Genomic DNA, 14,015 nt, shown 5'->3' on the forward strand with positions numbered 1-14,015 from the left:
TCAGATAAATAATGTTGTGAATTGAAATTATTAATCTTCAACAAGTGAGGAAACAAGTAGGAGAGTCGTGGTGTGGAAAAAGAGGTGAGAGAATTGTTGAAAATACCGGAACAAACAGTAACCAGTTGGAAGAATTGAACCACCGGCTAAAATAATTGGATGGTTTAGATTAACTTTAAGTACAATCACTGGTTATGCAAGCAAAGTAAGGGTTACTTCCTTTTTCAAGGAAGTAACTATAGCCTTCACCTATATTAAAATATCGAATAAAATTAAAATTTATAAATTGTGATAAATTATTGAAAATATATAATTAAATATTGGATTAATTATTTTTTTGAATAAATATCTTTTTGAATCATTTTGAATAAATATTATATTGAATAAAAATTATTAATTATATATTAATTAAATAAATATATAGTTTTTTTTATAACAAGCGGATCTCATGAAAATTAAAAGTAAAAAGTAATATTGTATATGTTATCCGTATTATTTTTGTATATGTGTAATAAACTCCACCATAGTTGCTCTTATTCTGAGTATTGTACTTGCTGAATATGGATAGCTCTTGCGGAATCTAGGGTCAGTGGTTCAGGCATCAAATCAGGCCAACATGGAAGGATGGTCTGAGAACCCGAAATGTTTTTTTGCCCTTACCAATTGATGTGATTGGGTGGATTCTCGGTGCATACGAACTAGATCAACATAAATTGTTTAAAAAGGAATAAAAGACATATTTAGATAATAATCAAACAATTTAAGAAGGAATTGACGTATTAGATAAGTAATACTAGTAATTAATTAACAATAAACGCGTTTGAATCTTCCCATCTCATACTCTCTCCTTTATAAACAATCGAAAAGCAAAGCCAAAATCATGCTTTTATGTTTTTCCGTTTCGACTCTTTTCCTAGAAATTGCGGATCGCTTTCCGTTCCATGTGCACTCAATTTTGTCTGATTTATTCATCTTCATTCGACGTCTCTTTCAATTTTCTACTCTCTGCGCTGTACTGCTTCTCACTTCAATTTTCATAGGTAAGAGATTAATTTTTATCGTCTTCCCCTAAAATTTACTTCCAAACAAGAAAATTAGGGTTTGGATTTCAAATTTTCGGCATTGATCAGAAACCGGGTGTAAATAATAGCTGCAGTTAAAGTTTTGCGTTTGTCTATTTATCGTTTAATTTTTTGGGAAAAGAAATTAATAATCTTAGTGGATTTGTCAATTTTGGATGGTGTAGTGACATTAATATAGATATTTCGTGTTGACTTATCCAGCATTGAATAAGCTCTTTATATTTATATAATTTGCAATTTCTTGTGGGGATATGGCTTCTACGCGTCAGTATCTTTGGTCCTTTCACATTTTAATCCATCTCTATATATGATGAAGAGATGTTTTTCTTTGTTAAGTTTTCCCCCTGGTACCTTGGTGATTTTCGGTTTTAGAGAAAGGTATTCATTTCTTTTTAGCTTTTCTTGGGAAGGGCATTTTTTTTAAATATATGTTTTGGCGTTTTTAAACAGTGTCAGAATATTGATTAACTGATATATGAGCCTATAGAGATTCTTGCTGGACTTTTGGTGGATGGTTGTTTTGCTATTGCTATTAAAAATTACAGTCAAGTTTTGAATTTTTTGCACTTTTGTATATATGGTTACTTAAAGTTTGATAAATTTCATGTGTTATTGTTGGTTGTTATTTTGCAAACCTGGTGTATAGTGTGCAGTATACTTCCTGTGCTGAAAGCTTTTACATGATGTTACTGATTGACTATACTTGAAGGAATGGTTAATTTTCATAGGTCATGTTGAATTTCTTATTCATTGATTTGCTGTATGTTCTCATCGCTGTTGCTAAGAAATAAAGTCGGACTTTCTCTCTTTCTTTATTGATATATATAGCATTGGATTTTTGGTTTATTTAGTACTGAAATATAGCCTTATGAATATTTTTTCGATTTTTGATTGTTTTAACAGTTCAGCTTAGGTAGGGCTGTAAATGAGCCGAGGTGCTCATGAGCGGCTCAGTGGTCGGCTCGATAAAAGCTCGGCTCGACTCGGCTCGATTTGTAAACGAGTCGCTTGTGAGCAGATTTACTGGCTCGGTTCGTAAACGAGCCGAGCTTGAGCAGGCCAAAACTCGGCTCGAAAGCTCGCGAGCAGGCTCGATTAGGCTTGATTAGAATATTTATGAACAAATTTTAGTTTTGTAGAAAACTATATAGTTTTGTGTTAGTTCATAAATATCTAAACTTAATATTATTTCATTTGCTATTAGATGAGTTCGTTCACAAACATAATAAATGAGTAATAGACGAACTATTTGTAAGCATCTTGTTTATTTATTCACAAACTTTGCTTGTGAGCTTGTTTATGTACAGAATTAAAGAGTTATTTGCAAGCAAACTTCACAAATATAATTAACGATTTACTCACAAACAATTCATGGTTAGATAATTTTCTTAATGAACCAAGTCCAAAGAGGATTTTGGGCTCGAAACAAGCTCGAAGCTTGGCTCGAGCTCGTTGAGCAAGCCAAAGTTCGGCTCAGGCTCGAGCTCGTTAATTTTATAGCAAGCTCGGCTCGGGCTCGAGCTCGTTAATTTTATAGCGAGCCGAGCTTGAGCAGGTCAAGGCTCGGCTCGGCTCGATTACAGCCCTAAGCTTAGGTATAGGTGGGGATTGCCTGGTTATGAAATTTGTTCTTGTTTTGGAGTAGTTGCTTATTTATTTGTCTTTTATTGGTCTATAGAGATGGTCAGTTCAAGTGTTTAAAGATAAATTATTGATCATTAGGTGTTCTGTGTTTATTTCTTTCTATTTAGATCTCCTTTTTCCTTTTCTTTTTGTTTTCTGATTGAGGTGGTGCTTTTAATTTCCATGAGGGATGGCAAGGATAATTAGCATCTGACTGTATAATTCTTGAAAAATTATTAATAATTTGATGTACTTGTCAATAGAAAATGGGACAAGCTCTGGGTTGCCTTCAAGTGGACCAGTCAACTGTAGCCATCAAGGAAACATTTGGGAAATTTGAAGATGTGCTTGAGCCTGGTTGTCACTGTTTGCCTTGGTGTTTGGGAAGCCAGGTAGCTGGTTACCTCTCCTTGCGTGTGCAGCAACTGGATGTTCGATGTGAAACCAAAACCAAGGTATGCTACCTGCATAATTACCATTACGAAGTTATCAACGTTGTATTTTGTGGGGTTCCTTTGAAATCATGTCATGCACCTATACTGCAAGATGCATATGTTCAGTGTTGTGAGCTCAAACTTCTTTGTGTGTGGTGCCATTGTATTGTCTAAACTTTATAGAGATTAAAGTGTGAATTTATCAGCTCTTATTTTTGCACACAGGATAATGTTTTTGTTACTGTGGTTGCTTCCGTACAATATCGGGCACTGGCAGAAAAGGCTGAAGATGCTTTCTATAAGCTCAGCAATACGAGAGCGCAGATCCAAGCCTATGTCTTTGATGGTATGGAACCATGAATGATTTTTTTTTTTCGGCTTGAGATGGTGAAATTAAGTTCTAAATGTTCCTTGTCTATTAGTTTCTCCAGGTTCTGATGCCCTTCGATATCATATTCTATTGGCTGCTAATCTAGTTTAAATCTTGAATTTTACAATTTCAGATTGTTTCGATTTCATGTATGCTATGCTTAATGTTATAATGGCATATGATCCTTCACCTCCACAGGGTTTATGCATATAATTTTTTTTTTTTTTATTGTGAACATGATTTAAAACTAGAAGCCATAGATAAATAAAATATTTTAAGATATTCCAACTTGTGAATTGCGCTCTTGGAATTAGTAATATATGCACAAATTTTTGTGCCTCTTTTTCGATCGGAGTTGGTGCAGTGCTGGAGGTCATGGGTTTCTTTCCAATGGTGGTGTATGATATGATGTGTTTTGGCATATAGATTGTATGGGCCTTTCTTTTCTTTACCTTTGTGTGACTGATGTTACGTGTTGCTTCTCTAGTTATTAGGGCAAGTGTTCCCAAATTGGAGTTGGATTCAACTTTTGAACAGAAGAATGACATAGCAAAAGCTGTTGAACAGGAACTTGAAAAGGTACTTTCCAGTGTTTAAGTGGTCAGATTTATTATCAAATCACGTACTCTTCCTCTTTGATTATCTTTAACTGTGAATATGCAGGCCATGTCACATTATGGATATGAGATAGTTCAGACTCTGATTGTGGATATTGAACCAGATGAACATGTGAAGAGGGCAATGAATGAGATTAATGCAGGTCTGTCATTTTATTCTCCTGTATCTTTCATATTATCTATCCACTCATATTCATGGCCAGAGAAAGAAAATCTGGAATTAGCATTTGTATTTGTTCGATTTTATCCGATGTAATCTCTTTTAATTGTAACAACAGCTGCTAGAATGAGGTTGGCAGCCAATGAAAAGGCTGAGGCGGAAAAGATACTGCAGATTAAGCGAGCTGAAGGAGATGCAGAGTCCAAGTATCTTGCGGGGCTTGGTATAGCCAGGCAGCGTCAGGCCATTGTCGATGGACTGAGGGACAGTGTTCTAGCATTTTCGGAGAATGTGCCAGGAACCAGTTCGAAGGATGTGATGGACATGGTTCTGGTTACTCAGTATTTCGACACCATGAAAGAGATTGGAGCATCCTCGAAATCAAACGCTGTTTTTGTTCCTCATGGACCTGGTGCGGTGAGAGACGTTGTCACACAGATCAGGGATGGTCTTCTTCAGGCTAGTTTAACTCATTAGCCTACATACAGCAAGTGGGTTTTAGTATTTATATTATCATTAGAAGATATTTATGTTCATATAAATTTGGGGTGGCGGTGTATTTAAGCTTTTCGATCTTGCTTTTCTTGTATATGGTATTGTATAGTTCTTCAGAGCACTTGGTTTCCTGCATGTGCTTAGATGGGACTACATAAGCAAAATTGTCTAGTTTATTTGTTATGGCTTTGTTGTTTATAAGGTTTATATGAAAAGTCGGAGGTTCTACAGATGATGTGGTATTTTGGATGGCAAAGTGTTCTATTTTCTTGTATAGCAGTATAAAATTAAAATGCACTCTGTATGTTTCATTTTTTCGTAATTACTTTTTGCTTTTTAATTGTAAATATGAGATAAAATTGTGGTAAAATTTCGAAACAGCTGTTTGTATTCGAAAAATAATATCTACTATCTATCATCAAACAGGAACATGAGAACTAAATGGGCTCTAAAAATCATCGGGGCTAAGAGTTTTATACTTAGATTAAAGGTTTGTTTGGTTCATATGTTTTTTTTTTTTTTTGTATGTTGTTGATGTTTGGTATTTGATTATTAGTTTTAGGTAAAATTATCTGTTAGTATATAAAATGACGGCTATTTTCAACCCATTTCATCATTTTTGCTACATATTAAACTGTATTTTCCTCATTTTATTTCTCTGTTTTGATATTGCTCCAGTCTTTTTACTCAAACTCCTTTCATTATTTCCTTTCCCCAAACACAGAATTCCCTTTCAAATAATATTATTATATAACAAAATATACAATAATTATATTTATATATAAAAAAGTATTCGAAAAAGTAAAAAGATTATAAATTTTTGATGTAATATCAAATTTGAAGGAAAAAACCGTATTTATCAAAATGAGAATACGGTTTGATGATGTTCCTAGCATCAATTTGATATTGGGTTGGAGATTGTCCAATACAAACATATCTTACATCAATATATAGATTTAATTTTAAAATTAATAAAAAATAATCTAAATAATTAAATAAAAAGTATACAGTATGAATTTATAAATAACTTCGAAGGAGACATTGAGAAGAGGTTGCGAGGAAACATTGAGGGTTTACCAAAAGCAGTTTTTACTGCTAACACATTGAGGGTTATTGTGATTGATAGGCAAGTTGTAAAAGCAGCTTTTACTGCTAATAGAAACAGAAAGTTAAATCTTAGCAAATAAAATAGAAGAGCTAAAACAAAAGGATAACATTTTCCATCCTACTGTTTGGGAAGCAAAATATCTCTTGGTCCTCAGACCGCAACTCAACATCAATATTTGTCCTAATAATAACTAGATATATTTTCACAATATAGACTTGAGGGTTAGAAAGAGTACAAGTTTGATACTCTTTTAACCTTTTCAATTTTCATGCCTATAAGGAAAACAAATAAAGCAAATACTATATCTTTTTATTAAAAAATGTACTATATCACTACACTGCGTCAGAAATAAACAAATGGCATGCTTAACTTTGATCATATACATGTATTGTAAGGTAAATTGCAGACGTTTCTTACAACTTCGCATGTTCATATATAACTTTCAATTTTACATATAATATACAACACCTACAAAATAACTGATTATTATTTTTCATTTTCTTCAAAATGAAATATAGACCTCACTTAATATTAGGGAAAAAAAAAAAAACACTCTTTTAACTTTAAATCCATCTCTTTACTTTCTCTCCCCGTCCATCTTCTCTCTTTCCCATGCACTCTTTCTGCATTTGATCATCATCGTCACTGTAGCCTTAGAAAAAGAAGGCTTGCAAGAAGAGGAGGTAAAGATATTTAATGGATTAGATTTGAGTCCATAATGATTGGCAGGCCGTTTCATTAAGGCATAACACTTATATTGCCCTTAAACTATAGTTTAAAAATCAATTAAGTCTCTAAACTATTAAAATCACCAATTAAGTCCTTAAGTTATTTAGAAGTCAACAATTCACACCCTTTGTACTAATGATCTTAAGAAATAATAGTAATTTAATTCTAATCCAACAATTAAATACATAATTAACACTTTTTTTTATGATTTCTATATCTTCACTTCATCTTGGATTTTATTCCTATTTCCCATTGGCAAAAGTCAGAGATCTCTCCCTTCTTAATAAAGTTTCTGACTTCATTTCCTTTTTGAAATTCTATTTGATTTTGGATCCTTTTTGAGACATGAATATATTTCATACCCTATACAATATTAATTATGTATTTAATTGTTATAATAGGATTAGATTACTATTAATTCTTAACATCATTAGATAAGAGGAAGAGAATTGTTGATTTCTATATAGGTTAGAAGTTTGATTGGTGGTTTTAGTAGTTTGGAAAGCTAATTGATTTTCAAAGTATAATTTAGAGGCTAATATGAGCTATATATGTCTTTCATTAATGAAAAGAAAAACGGAGACCCTCCATCAGCAAGCATTGTGCATTAAAAGAGATCAATCGCCGAAGAAAAGAAGTTCGGGAACGTAGATATTGAATTTGGACTTAAAGGGCAGGATGAATTCATTGAATGCCACATTGCGTTTGCCCCGAAGCCATAGATCAAGACGAGCAAAAGAGACGATCAACACACAAGGGATGGATTGAAAATTATAAGGTAAAAGTTATACTTGTTATAAGGTAAAAATTATAGGCCAAGTATATAATCTATCCTACATTTTAACAGAAAATAGAATGTCAAATCTTAGCAAATAAAATAGAAGAGCCAAAAAAACAAAAAACATTTTCCTATCAGCATGAGTATTTGTCCCATTATCTTGTAATCCCCACAGCATCAAGCAGGTCATTAGAAAACCATTTGAGGACCCGAACATTCAAGAACAGGCTAACATCTAGCATGATTCTTTCAAACACCTAATGATTTTATTAATTTCCGATTCAGTCTTTTTATACACCAGCAAGTTCATGATCAACACAAAGATCATGATCCGCACCATACTCAGTAACTTGACAGCTCAGTGAAATACATTGAAAATAATAGTGATCATTATGCAGTAATTTCATCAAAATCATGTATATCCCATACTTAGGGCTGAGGCAAAATCGAAATTAAACAAATCGAAGATGGTTCCTGACACCAACTAGAATTATTTTCTACAAGCCATATCCACCACAGAGACCCAATATGACAACAGAAAGAGATGGATGTTTCAAATTTCTTTTTTCTTTTTAAAACAAAAGGATGATCTATCATTATTCCTCATTATTGTTCTCCATTCCTAGGAAAAATCTTCCGGTCAGCCCGCAAAAAAGCTGCTCTATCTAGGGCTTGAGAGCCAAGGCCAATCCAATCTTAGCGCTCTTCTCAATTGCTCTGGTGTCTACCTCTCCAGAGATGGTGAAAAGTGACTTGGGGCGCCACTCATGCTGGATAAGGGCACTAGCTTTGCCAAAGCTGTTCACCCGAGCCTTAACACTGGTCAAAGGATCAAGTGCATGCTGTGTACCAATAGTCAATGTGTTCTCATTGCTTGAAAAGCTGTGTGTCAGCTCTGCACCAACAGCTGTATTGGTTAGTGGACTCACTGTATGGTAATAAGAAGCATTTAGGGAGTCGCCTTTGTCATTCCTGCCACCAGAAGACAGCGAGTGAGTAAAAAGATAATATATAATTGGAACCATATAAATCAAAGAGACACAAACAACACAAAAATATTAGACTTCAAATTTGTATGTAAAATGTTAATATATGCTCCACATCTGAGTTTTTATTCTAAACAGCGGTGGAGGGGCGGGAGATCATCATTGCATCACATCTCGAATGCTTTAATAGTAAAGGATGTATTAAGTAAGCAACGTACCACTACTACACTGAAAAGATTGAACCTGGGCATAATATATAAATGATTAAAAAGATACCAATATTACTGCACAAGGAACTACTTACAGTGTCAAGGCAGCAAGAAGATCACCATGGTTATAACTCAAACCAGCATTCAATTTAGTGAAGTTCCCACTGGCAGTATCAAAAGAAAGATCCGTCCCAAGAGCAATACAATTTTTTCCCACCACACCAGAGAAGTTAACAATGGGATTTGCAGTCAACCCAATACTAGTGCTTATCCCAGCATACTCATGCTGATACTGGAGTTCAACCTGTTCGCATCATCACAAATGAGAAAGACATTAGACTGGACAAGAGTAGCAACAAACTAAATGTGTAAAATGTAAATTTTCCATCAATCAAGAACTACACTCATAATTGAACATGACCAACAGGTCCATAAACATGCCGTATTCAACTAGCATGTAGATATAATAATAGCATCACTGAATTAATTAGCAAGGGCTCAAAGGCTGCTTACCTTTCCAGATCTCTGATCAGGAACTTTGAAGCTAAAAATTGTCTTCAGTCCAGGAGCTGGCTCATCAATGGTGATGGTTGTGAAAAGCTACAACAAACATAATTTATTAGTTGAACCATCAAAACTTTATCTGACAATTTCATACAGTTAAAAGAACAAATATAGAAAGGAACTGAATTATCTAAAAATGCAGGTGCAAGTGCTAAATTAGATGCAGCTAATGCATCGTCTACCAAGGTATTGCAACATTATCTTCCATAACTATTTCCCAATGTGATTTAGTATATCTGCAGCAGAAAATGTGATGACACGGAAAGAAGTATGCCACGTCTAATGGAGACACAGTATGGCATATGATGGAGTTGAAGGCAAATTACAATATCCACCATATTAACTTTGTCACAACTTTCTGCTTCACAAAACTACCAATTTCTAACTCAAGAAAAATAACCTCTTCACAGTTCCCATGCTGCCAAGTCCTAATGATATTAAAATTGTGGAACACATGCATGGATCACACAATAGTGAAATTGCAAAATAAATAATTAGAAAGAGCAAACTCCAGCACTGAACATTTTCTGATGCTTTATGATACTACGTGAAAGTAACTATATGAATATGAGAATTTATATGCATGAAAATAGCAAAGAATGCATAAATAAGCATCTGGCTAGCATAAATAAATTAAGACAAATTAGAAAAGAGGCTCCTGAGTACCCCATAAGCTTCTAGAACTTACATTGGAACTTGTGTCTACTTTTACATCAGTTGTGATGTTCTTGTTCTTAAACTGACTGCTTACATCTGCCAAAAACAACTCACCTTTCTTAATTCCACTTGAAGTGATTGCCTGAAACAATAATCAACTGAACATTAGAATATGACTACACGTGCCTTATCATTTATTATGAAAAGCACACATAAGCCTTTCAGTCATAAAGCAGTGAAATGTTAGCAGAGTTTTACAAGGAGATAAAAGAAGTACAAATTACACCACCACACCCTTTTTTCAAAATTATAAACATCCATACAAGTCCTACACATAATGCATACATAAGAAATAAGTAGCCAAGCCAGATGTCCAACCATTCCCTCACAAATTCCCAGTAATTTAAAGATACATAAAATTCGTTTACCATGACAACATGCACAAGGTTCACTCCAGCAAACTATTGATCTTTTTATCTTGCAATGACATACAAAACAACCAGAGAACGACAAAAAGGTAGAGAAACAAGCAAAAATAGCAGGAATAAAAAATTTATTGAAAAGCATATATAAGAAAAATGATATTCATTTGACTATGCAATTAAGTTTTCATAATCATTACAATTCGATAAGCATCAGAAAAATATAGAAAAATGAAAAATCAGCAGCAAGCCATTCAGAAACAATGTCATTGTGATGAATCAAATAAGATAATACATTGGAATGAATCAGACATGAACTTAATGGTCCATTACATGATAACTCATAACTGACCTACCTTGGGAAAAAAATTATTATTACACCTAGAGACATTGAATTATTCAGCTCTCAAAATTTAATTTTCCATGAATAAAGACATTGAATTATTAATTAAGTATACTCTTTTTTAGTCCAACTGTCGAGTTTGAGGGCTTAATAGTGCAATGTACAGTGCTCAGTGTGCAACCAATTATAATTCAGAGGGTTCAATAAAAGAAAGCCATATACATATGCAGTAGCTACTTACATGAAAGCTAAAAAATCAAATACTTATGCAGCTGAAACTTCCATTAAAGTCAAAAAATTGATATGACATTTCTAAAATTAAATAATCGACGAATCCGATTCATTTTTCTTATAGTTATCCTCTGAATCAAACAGTGAATAAATCAAAAAATAACTTCCGTAAGAAAAATTAAATTAAAAAAACTCACGACTCCAGTTGAGGTGTAAGTTGTGACGGTGAATTTGTGGTCTCCTTGATAATCCTTGTAGAGAAGATCTACGGAAATTAAGCAATAAAAACTCAGTCTAAATCATCATAAACATAAAAGGAACCAACAAGCCAAACAGTAAACATCTCTAAACGCAACGAATCAACTAAATAACAAGAGAGGAGAAGAGTACCTCTGGCTTTTTTGCCAATATCGGTGTAGAGACCAGGACCTTTCCCCATGATTTCTCCGAGAAATGGAAAATAAAGTTTGAGAGAATAAAAATCGAGGGAGAACGAGTGAGGAAGAGTTCAAACAAGGCGAGAACCCTAATATTTCTCTTTGAAATTAAAAATTGGCCTATATGGAGAGATGTTACTTCCACCGTAGGATGATGTTGGGTTTAGATATTAGCATTTGTGGCCGTTGATTATGTCCTCCGAAAGTGTGCTGGTTTGTTGTGACTTCGAGATTGAGACACAGGGGTACCTGGGAATATTCGGCTGCGCGGTTCTCTTTTTTTTTTTTTCTCTCTTTTCTTTTTCAATACTAATAACTATCTCGATAAGATACAAAATGGACCTAACGTTTTTTAGAATACCAATTTAGATTTCGGATACAAAACAATATTAATGTATGTTTAATATTACAAAATACTAGTAGTAATAATTTAGGTCTTGATAACTACGTGCATGTTATTCATATTACTTTATTAAATTTTGATATTTCTCTCCGTATACAGTTAGTGGAACTTTAACAGAGTTGTTAGCAATATTTTGTAAATATACTAATTTTTACTATTGTTACGTGCGGTTAGGGTGCGGACGTGTCAGAGAAATTATTTCTCAGTTATTTTGTTGGTTAAGTTTATGGAATTGCGCGTCAAAACTTGAAATCTAATAAAGTGATTGGCGAAGGACGCAATGATTGAAAAACTCTCTATTGGCCTCTAACACCGTTAAGAAACTTTGCTAGATAAATTATTTTTATTTAAGCTAATGTGGGTAAATTAAAAACGGGTAAAATAAATAAATTAAAAGTGCGATATTAACATAAGATTTTGTGAATAATTTGTATTGTATTGATATGAATGAAGGTTTGAATACATATGTTCAAAGAATAAAATGAAATTATTTACAATTGAAATATTTCTATACTTAGACATATAGATAAATCAATTGAATTGGAAAAACAAATCAATACATAATTGAAATGCAATAATAATAAAAATTGAAATTCAACGACAAACTCGGAGCCACAATAGCTATCTCGGCTAGACATTGAATTTTGGCGTCGGTTTGAGGTCCTCGGAACACCGTGGTTGGTTTGGCAAGAGCGGAATTGATCTAGAAAATTTCTGACTTGTAGTAGGCAAGTATGAGGCAGATTTGGCCTTCAATTTCGAAGGAACGGTATGAGTACTTACGAACACGGAATCAAGCTCGTTAAAAGGCTAAATTTAACTTCAGGAAATCATGAACAAATGTTTAAAAGGGATCAGAGGCTAAAACGGACTTTAAATAGACGAAAACGGGCTTGGAAAATCACTGGACGAATTATGCTAAAAGTTGGAAACAGAATGTCTAAACGATTTGGGGTGCAAAGATTGGCTTGTAAATAGAGTTTCTGGACATATAATTGGGCGAATCAAAAGGCTAAATTTAACTTCAGGAAGTCAGGAACAAATATCTAAAAGGAATTGAAAGCAAAATCGGACTCTAAATAGACGAAATCGAGCTTGGAAAATAACTGGACGAATCTGGAAAACTTGAGACTTATGAATGTTAAATTGAATGGAAAGAACTTGAAAATAGGCTATTAAAGACTTGAATTGAAGATTAAAAGAGCTAGAAAAGGGAATTTAGAACTAATAACTTGAAGAACAAAATGAAGAATTTAAGAACTAAGCATTGGAACTTAGGAAGGGGGTTTTGATGTATTGAATTGATGAATAATTATGAAGAATGGAGTGTCTATTTATAGTAGTTTGAGATGGCATTTTGAGTAATTAATTAACTCACTAACCTTTATTTTTTCTCTCAGATTTTGCCCTCTACTTTGCCACCTCACTAACTTCCCTGAACTTCCATGTTACATCACATCACTACCTTGTGGTTAAAGGGACTTTTAAGGCTAGGCATATATGTGGGGGTAGGTTAGGGTTCGTGGGTTAGCTCGTGGTTCCGTTCGGGTGCGTTTGGAGAAGTCTGATGGACCGAAACGGATTCTAGGCAAGGACTGGCCTTCAGCTCGCCGAGCTGGAGGTCAGTTTATATTTTTTTCCATTCTTTTTATTTCTTTTATTTATAAAAATGGAAACTATATCCTAAAATTAAATATAAGCTTTCTATATACATGAAAATATAAAAGAATAGTTTTATCAAATATCTGATTTTTTTTTCTAATAAAGATTATAGGATCAGAATCCTGCAGGATTTTTAGGATTTATCCTTTAAAACTCTCAATTTTTATCAACTGCAATTCTTCTTCCTCTTTTATGTTTTTTTTTTGTTTCTGCCATTTTCTTTTCTCAAAGCTCAACAAATATTCAGAATCAAGCTCTCAATCTTTCAACCATGGGTATGCAAACTATCTTTTCTTCTCTTTTTTCTTTTCTTTGCTGATTTTTTCTTTTGCCTTTGTGTTAATTCTACCGTTTATAGAATCATGTTTATTGAAAAACTGACAGATTGAATTGGAATTTAATAAACGAGTTTTAGAATTACCATATGTGAGTGAAGGATTTATTGCTAAAATTTTGTATCTGTATGTCACAGCTGGTTGTTCATATTCTGACACCATTCGCGTCGATTCCGGCATGGGCATAACTCTTAGCTTGCAGGAGGTAATTTCCAATTAAGTTTGCAATTTCCTGATCATGTGTTTGAAGGTAGCATTCGTAGGCTTTAATTGATTGTGTCTTCAATTCAATTTCAGGATAGTGTCTTTTACTATTATCCATGTTGTTGTGAATAACTCCATATTGCCTCCTTATCCCCTGAGTAGTGCT

The 14,015-nt window shown here is 33.6% G+C and overlaps 2 protein-coding genes across 3 annotated transcripts; one reads left to right on the forward strand and one right to left on the reverse strand.

The window, feature by feature from the left end:
• Positions 1–881: 881 nt before the first annotated feature.
• LOC136219554 (hypersensitive-induced response protein 2) lies at positions 882–5,013 on the forward strand. 2 transcript variants are annotated; one of them, XM_066006997.1, is made up of 6 exons: positions 882–1,040; positions 2,969–3,160; positions 3,365–3,485; positions 3,997–4,088; positions 4,173–4,269; positions 4,405–5,013. In XM_066006997.1, the coding sequence occupies exons 2-6, from the start codon at positions 2,972–2,974 to the stop codon at positions 4,761–4,763; spliced, it is 858 nt and encodes a 285-aa protein (XP_065863069.1). In that variant the 5' UTR covers positions 882–1,040; positions 2,969–2,971; the 3' UTR covers positions 4,764–5,013. The 2 variants fall into 2 exon arrangements, with proteins under 2 accessions (XP_065863069.1, XP_065863068.1); XM_066006996.1 differs by lacking the exon at positions 882–1,040 and adding an exon at positions 1,305–1,460.
• A 2,750-nt stretch (positions 5,014–7,763) lies between these two features.
• Positions 7,764–11,357, reverse strand: LOC136219555 (mitochondrial outer membrane protein porin of 36 kDa). Its single transcript, XM_066006998.1, has 6 exons — positions 11,199–11,357; positions 11,006–11,073; positions 9,844–9,954; positions 9,105–9,191; positions 8,687–8,895; positions 7,764–8,368 (listed from the first exon to the last, which is right to left on the reverse strand). Exons 1-6 carry the CDS (start codon positions 11,245–11,247, stop codon positions 8,062–8,064), a joined length of 831 nt encoding a protein of 276 aa, XP_065863070.1. The 5' UTR covers positions 11,248–11,357; the 3' UTR covers positions 7,764–8,061.
• Positions 11,358–14,015: the final 2,658 nt, after the last annotated feature.

This window comes from Euphorbia lathyris, chromosome 2 (genome assembly GCF_963576675.1).
Source record: "Euphorbia lathyris chromosome 2, ddEupLath1.1, whole genome shotgun sequence".
In the NCBI taxonomy this organism is placed as follows: domain Eukaryota; kingdom Viridiplantae; phylum Streptophyta; class Magnoliopsida; order Malpighiales; family Euphorbiaceae; genus Euphorbia; species Euphorbia lathyris.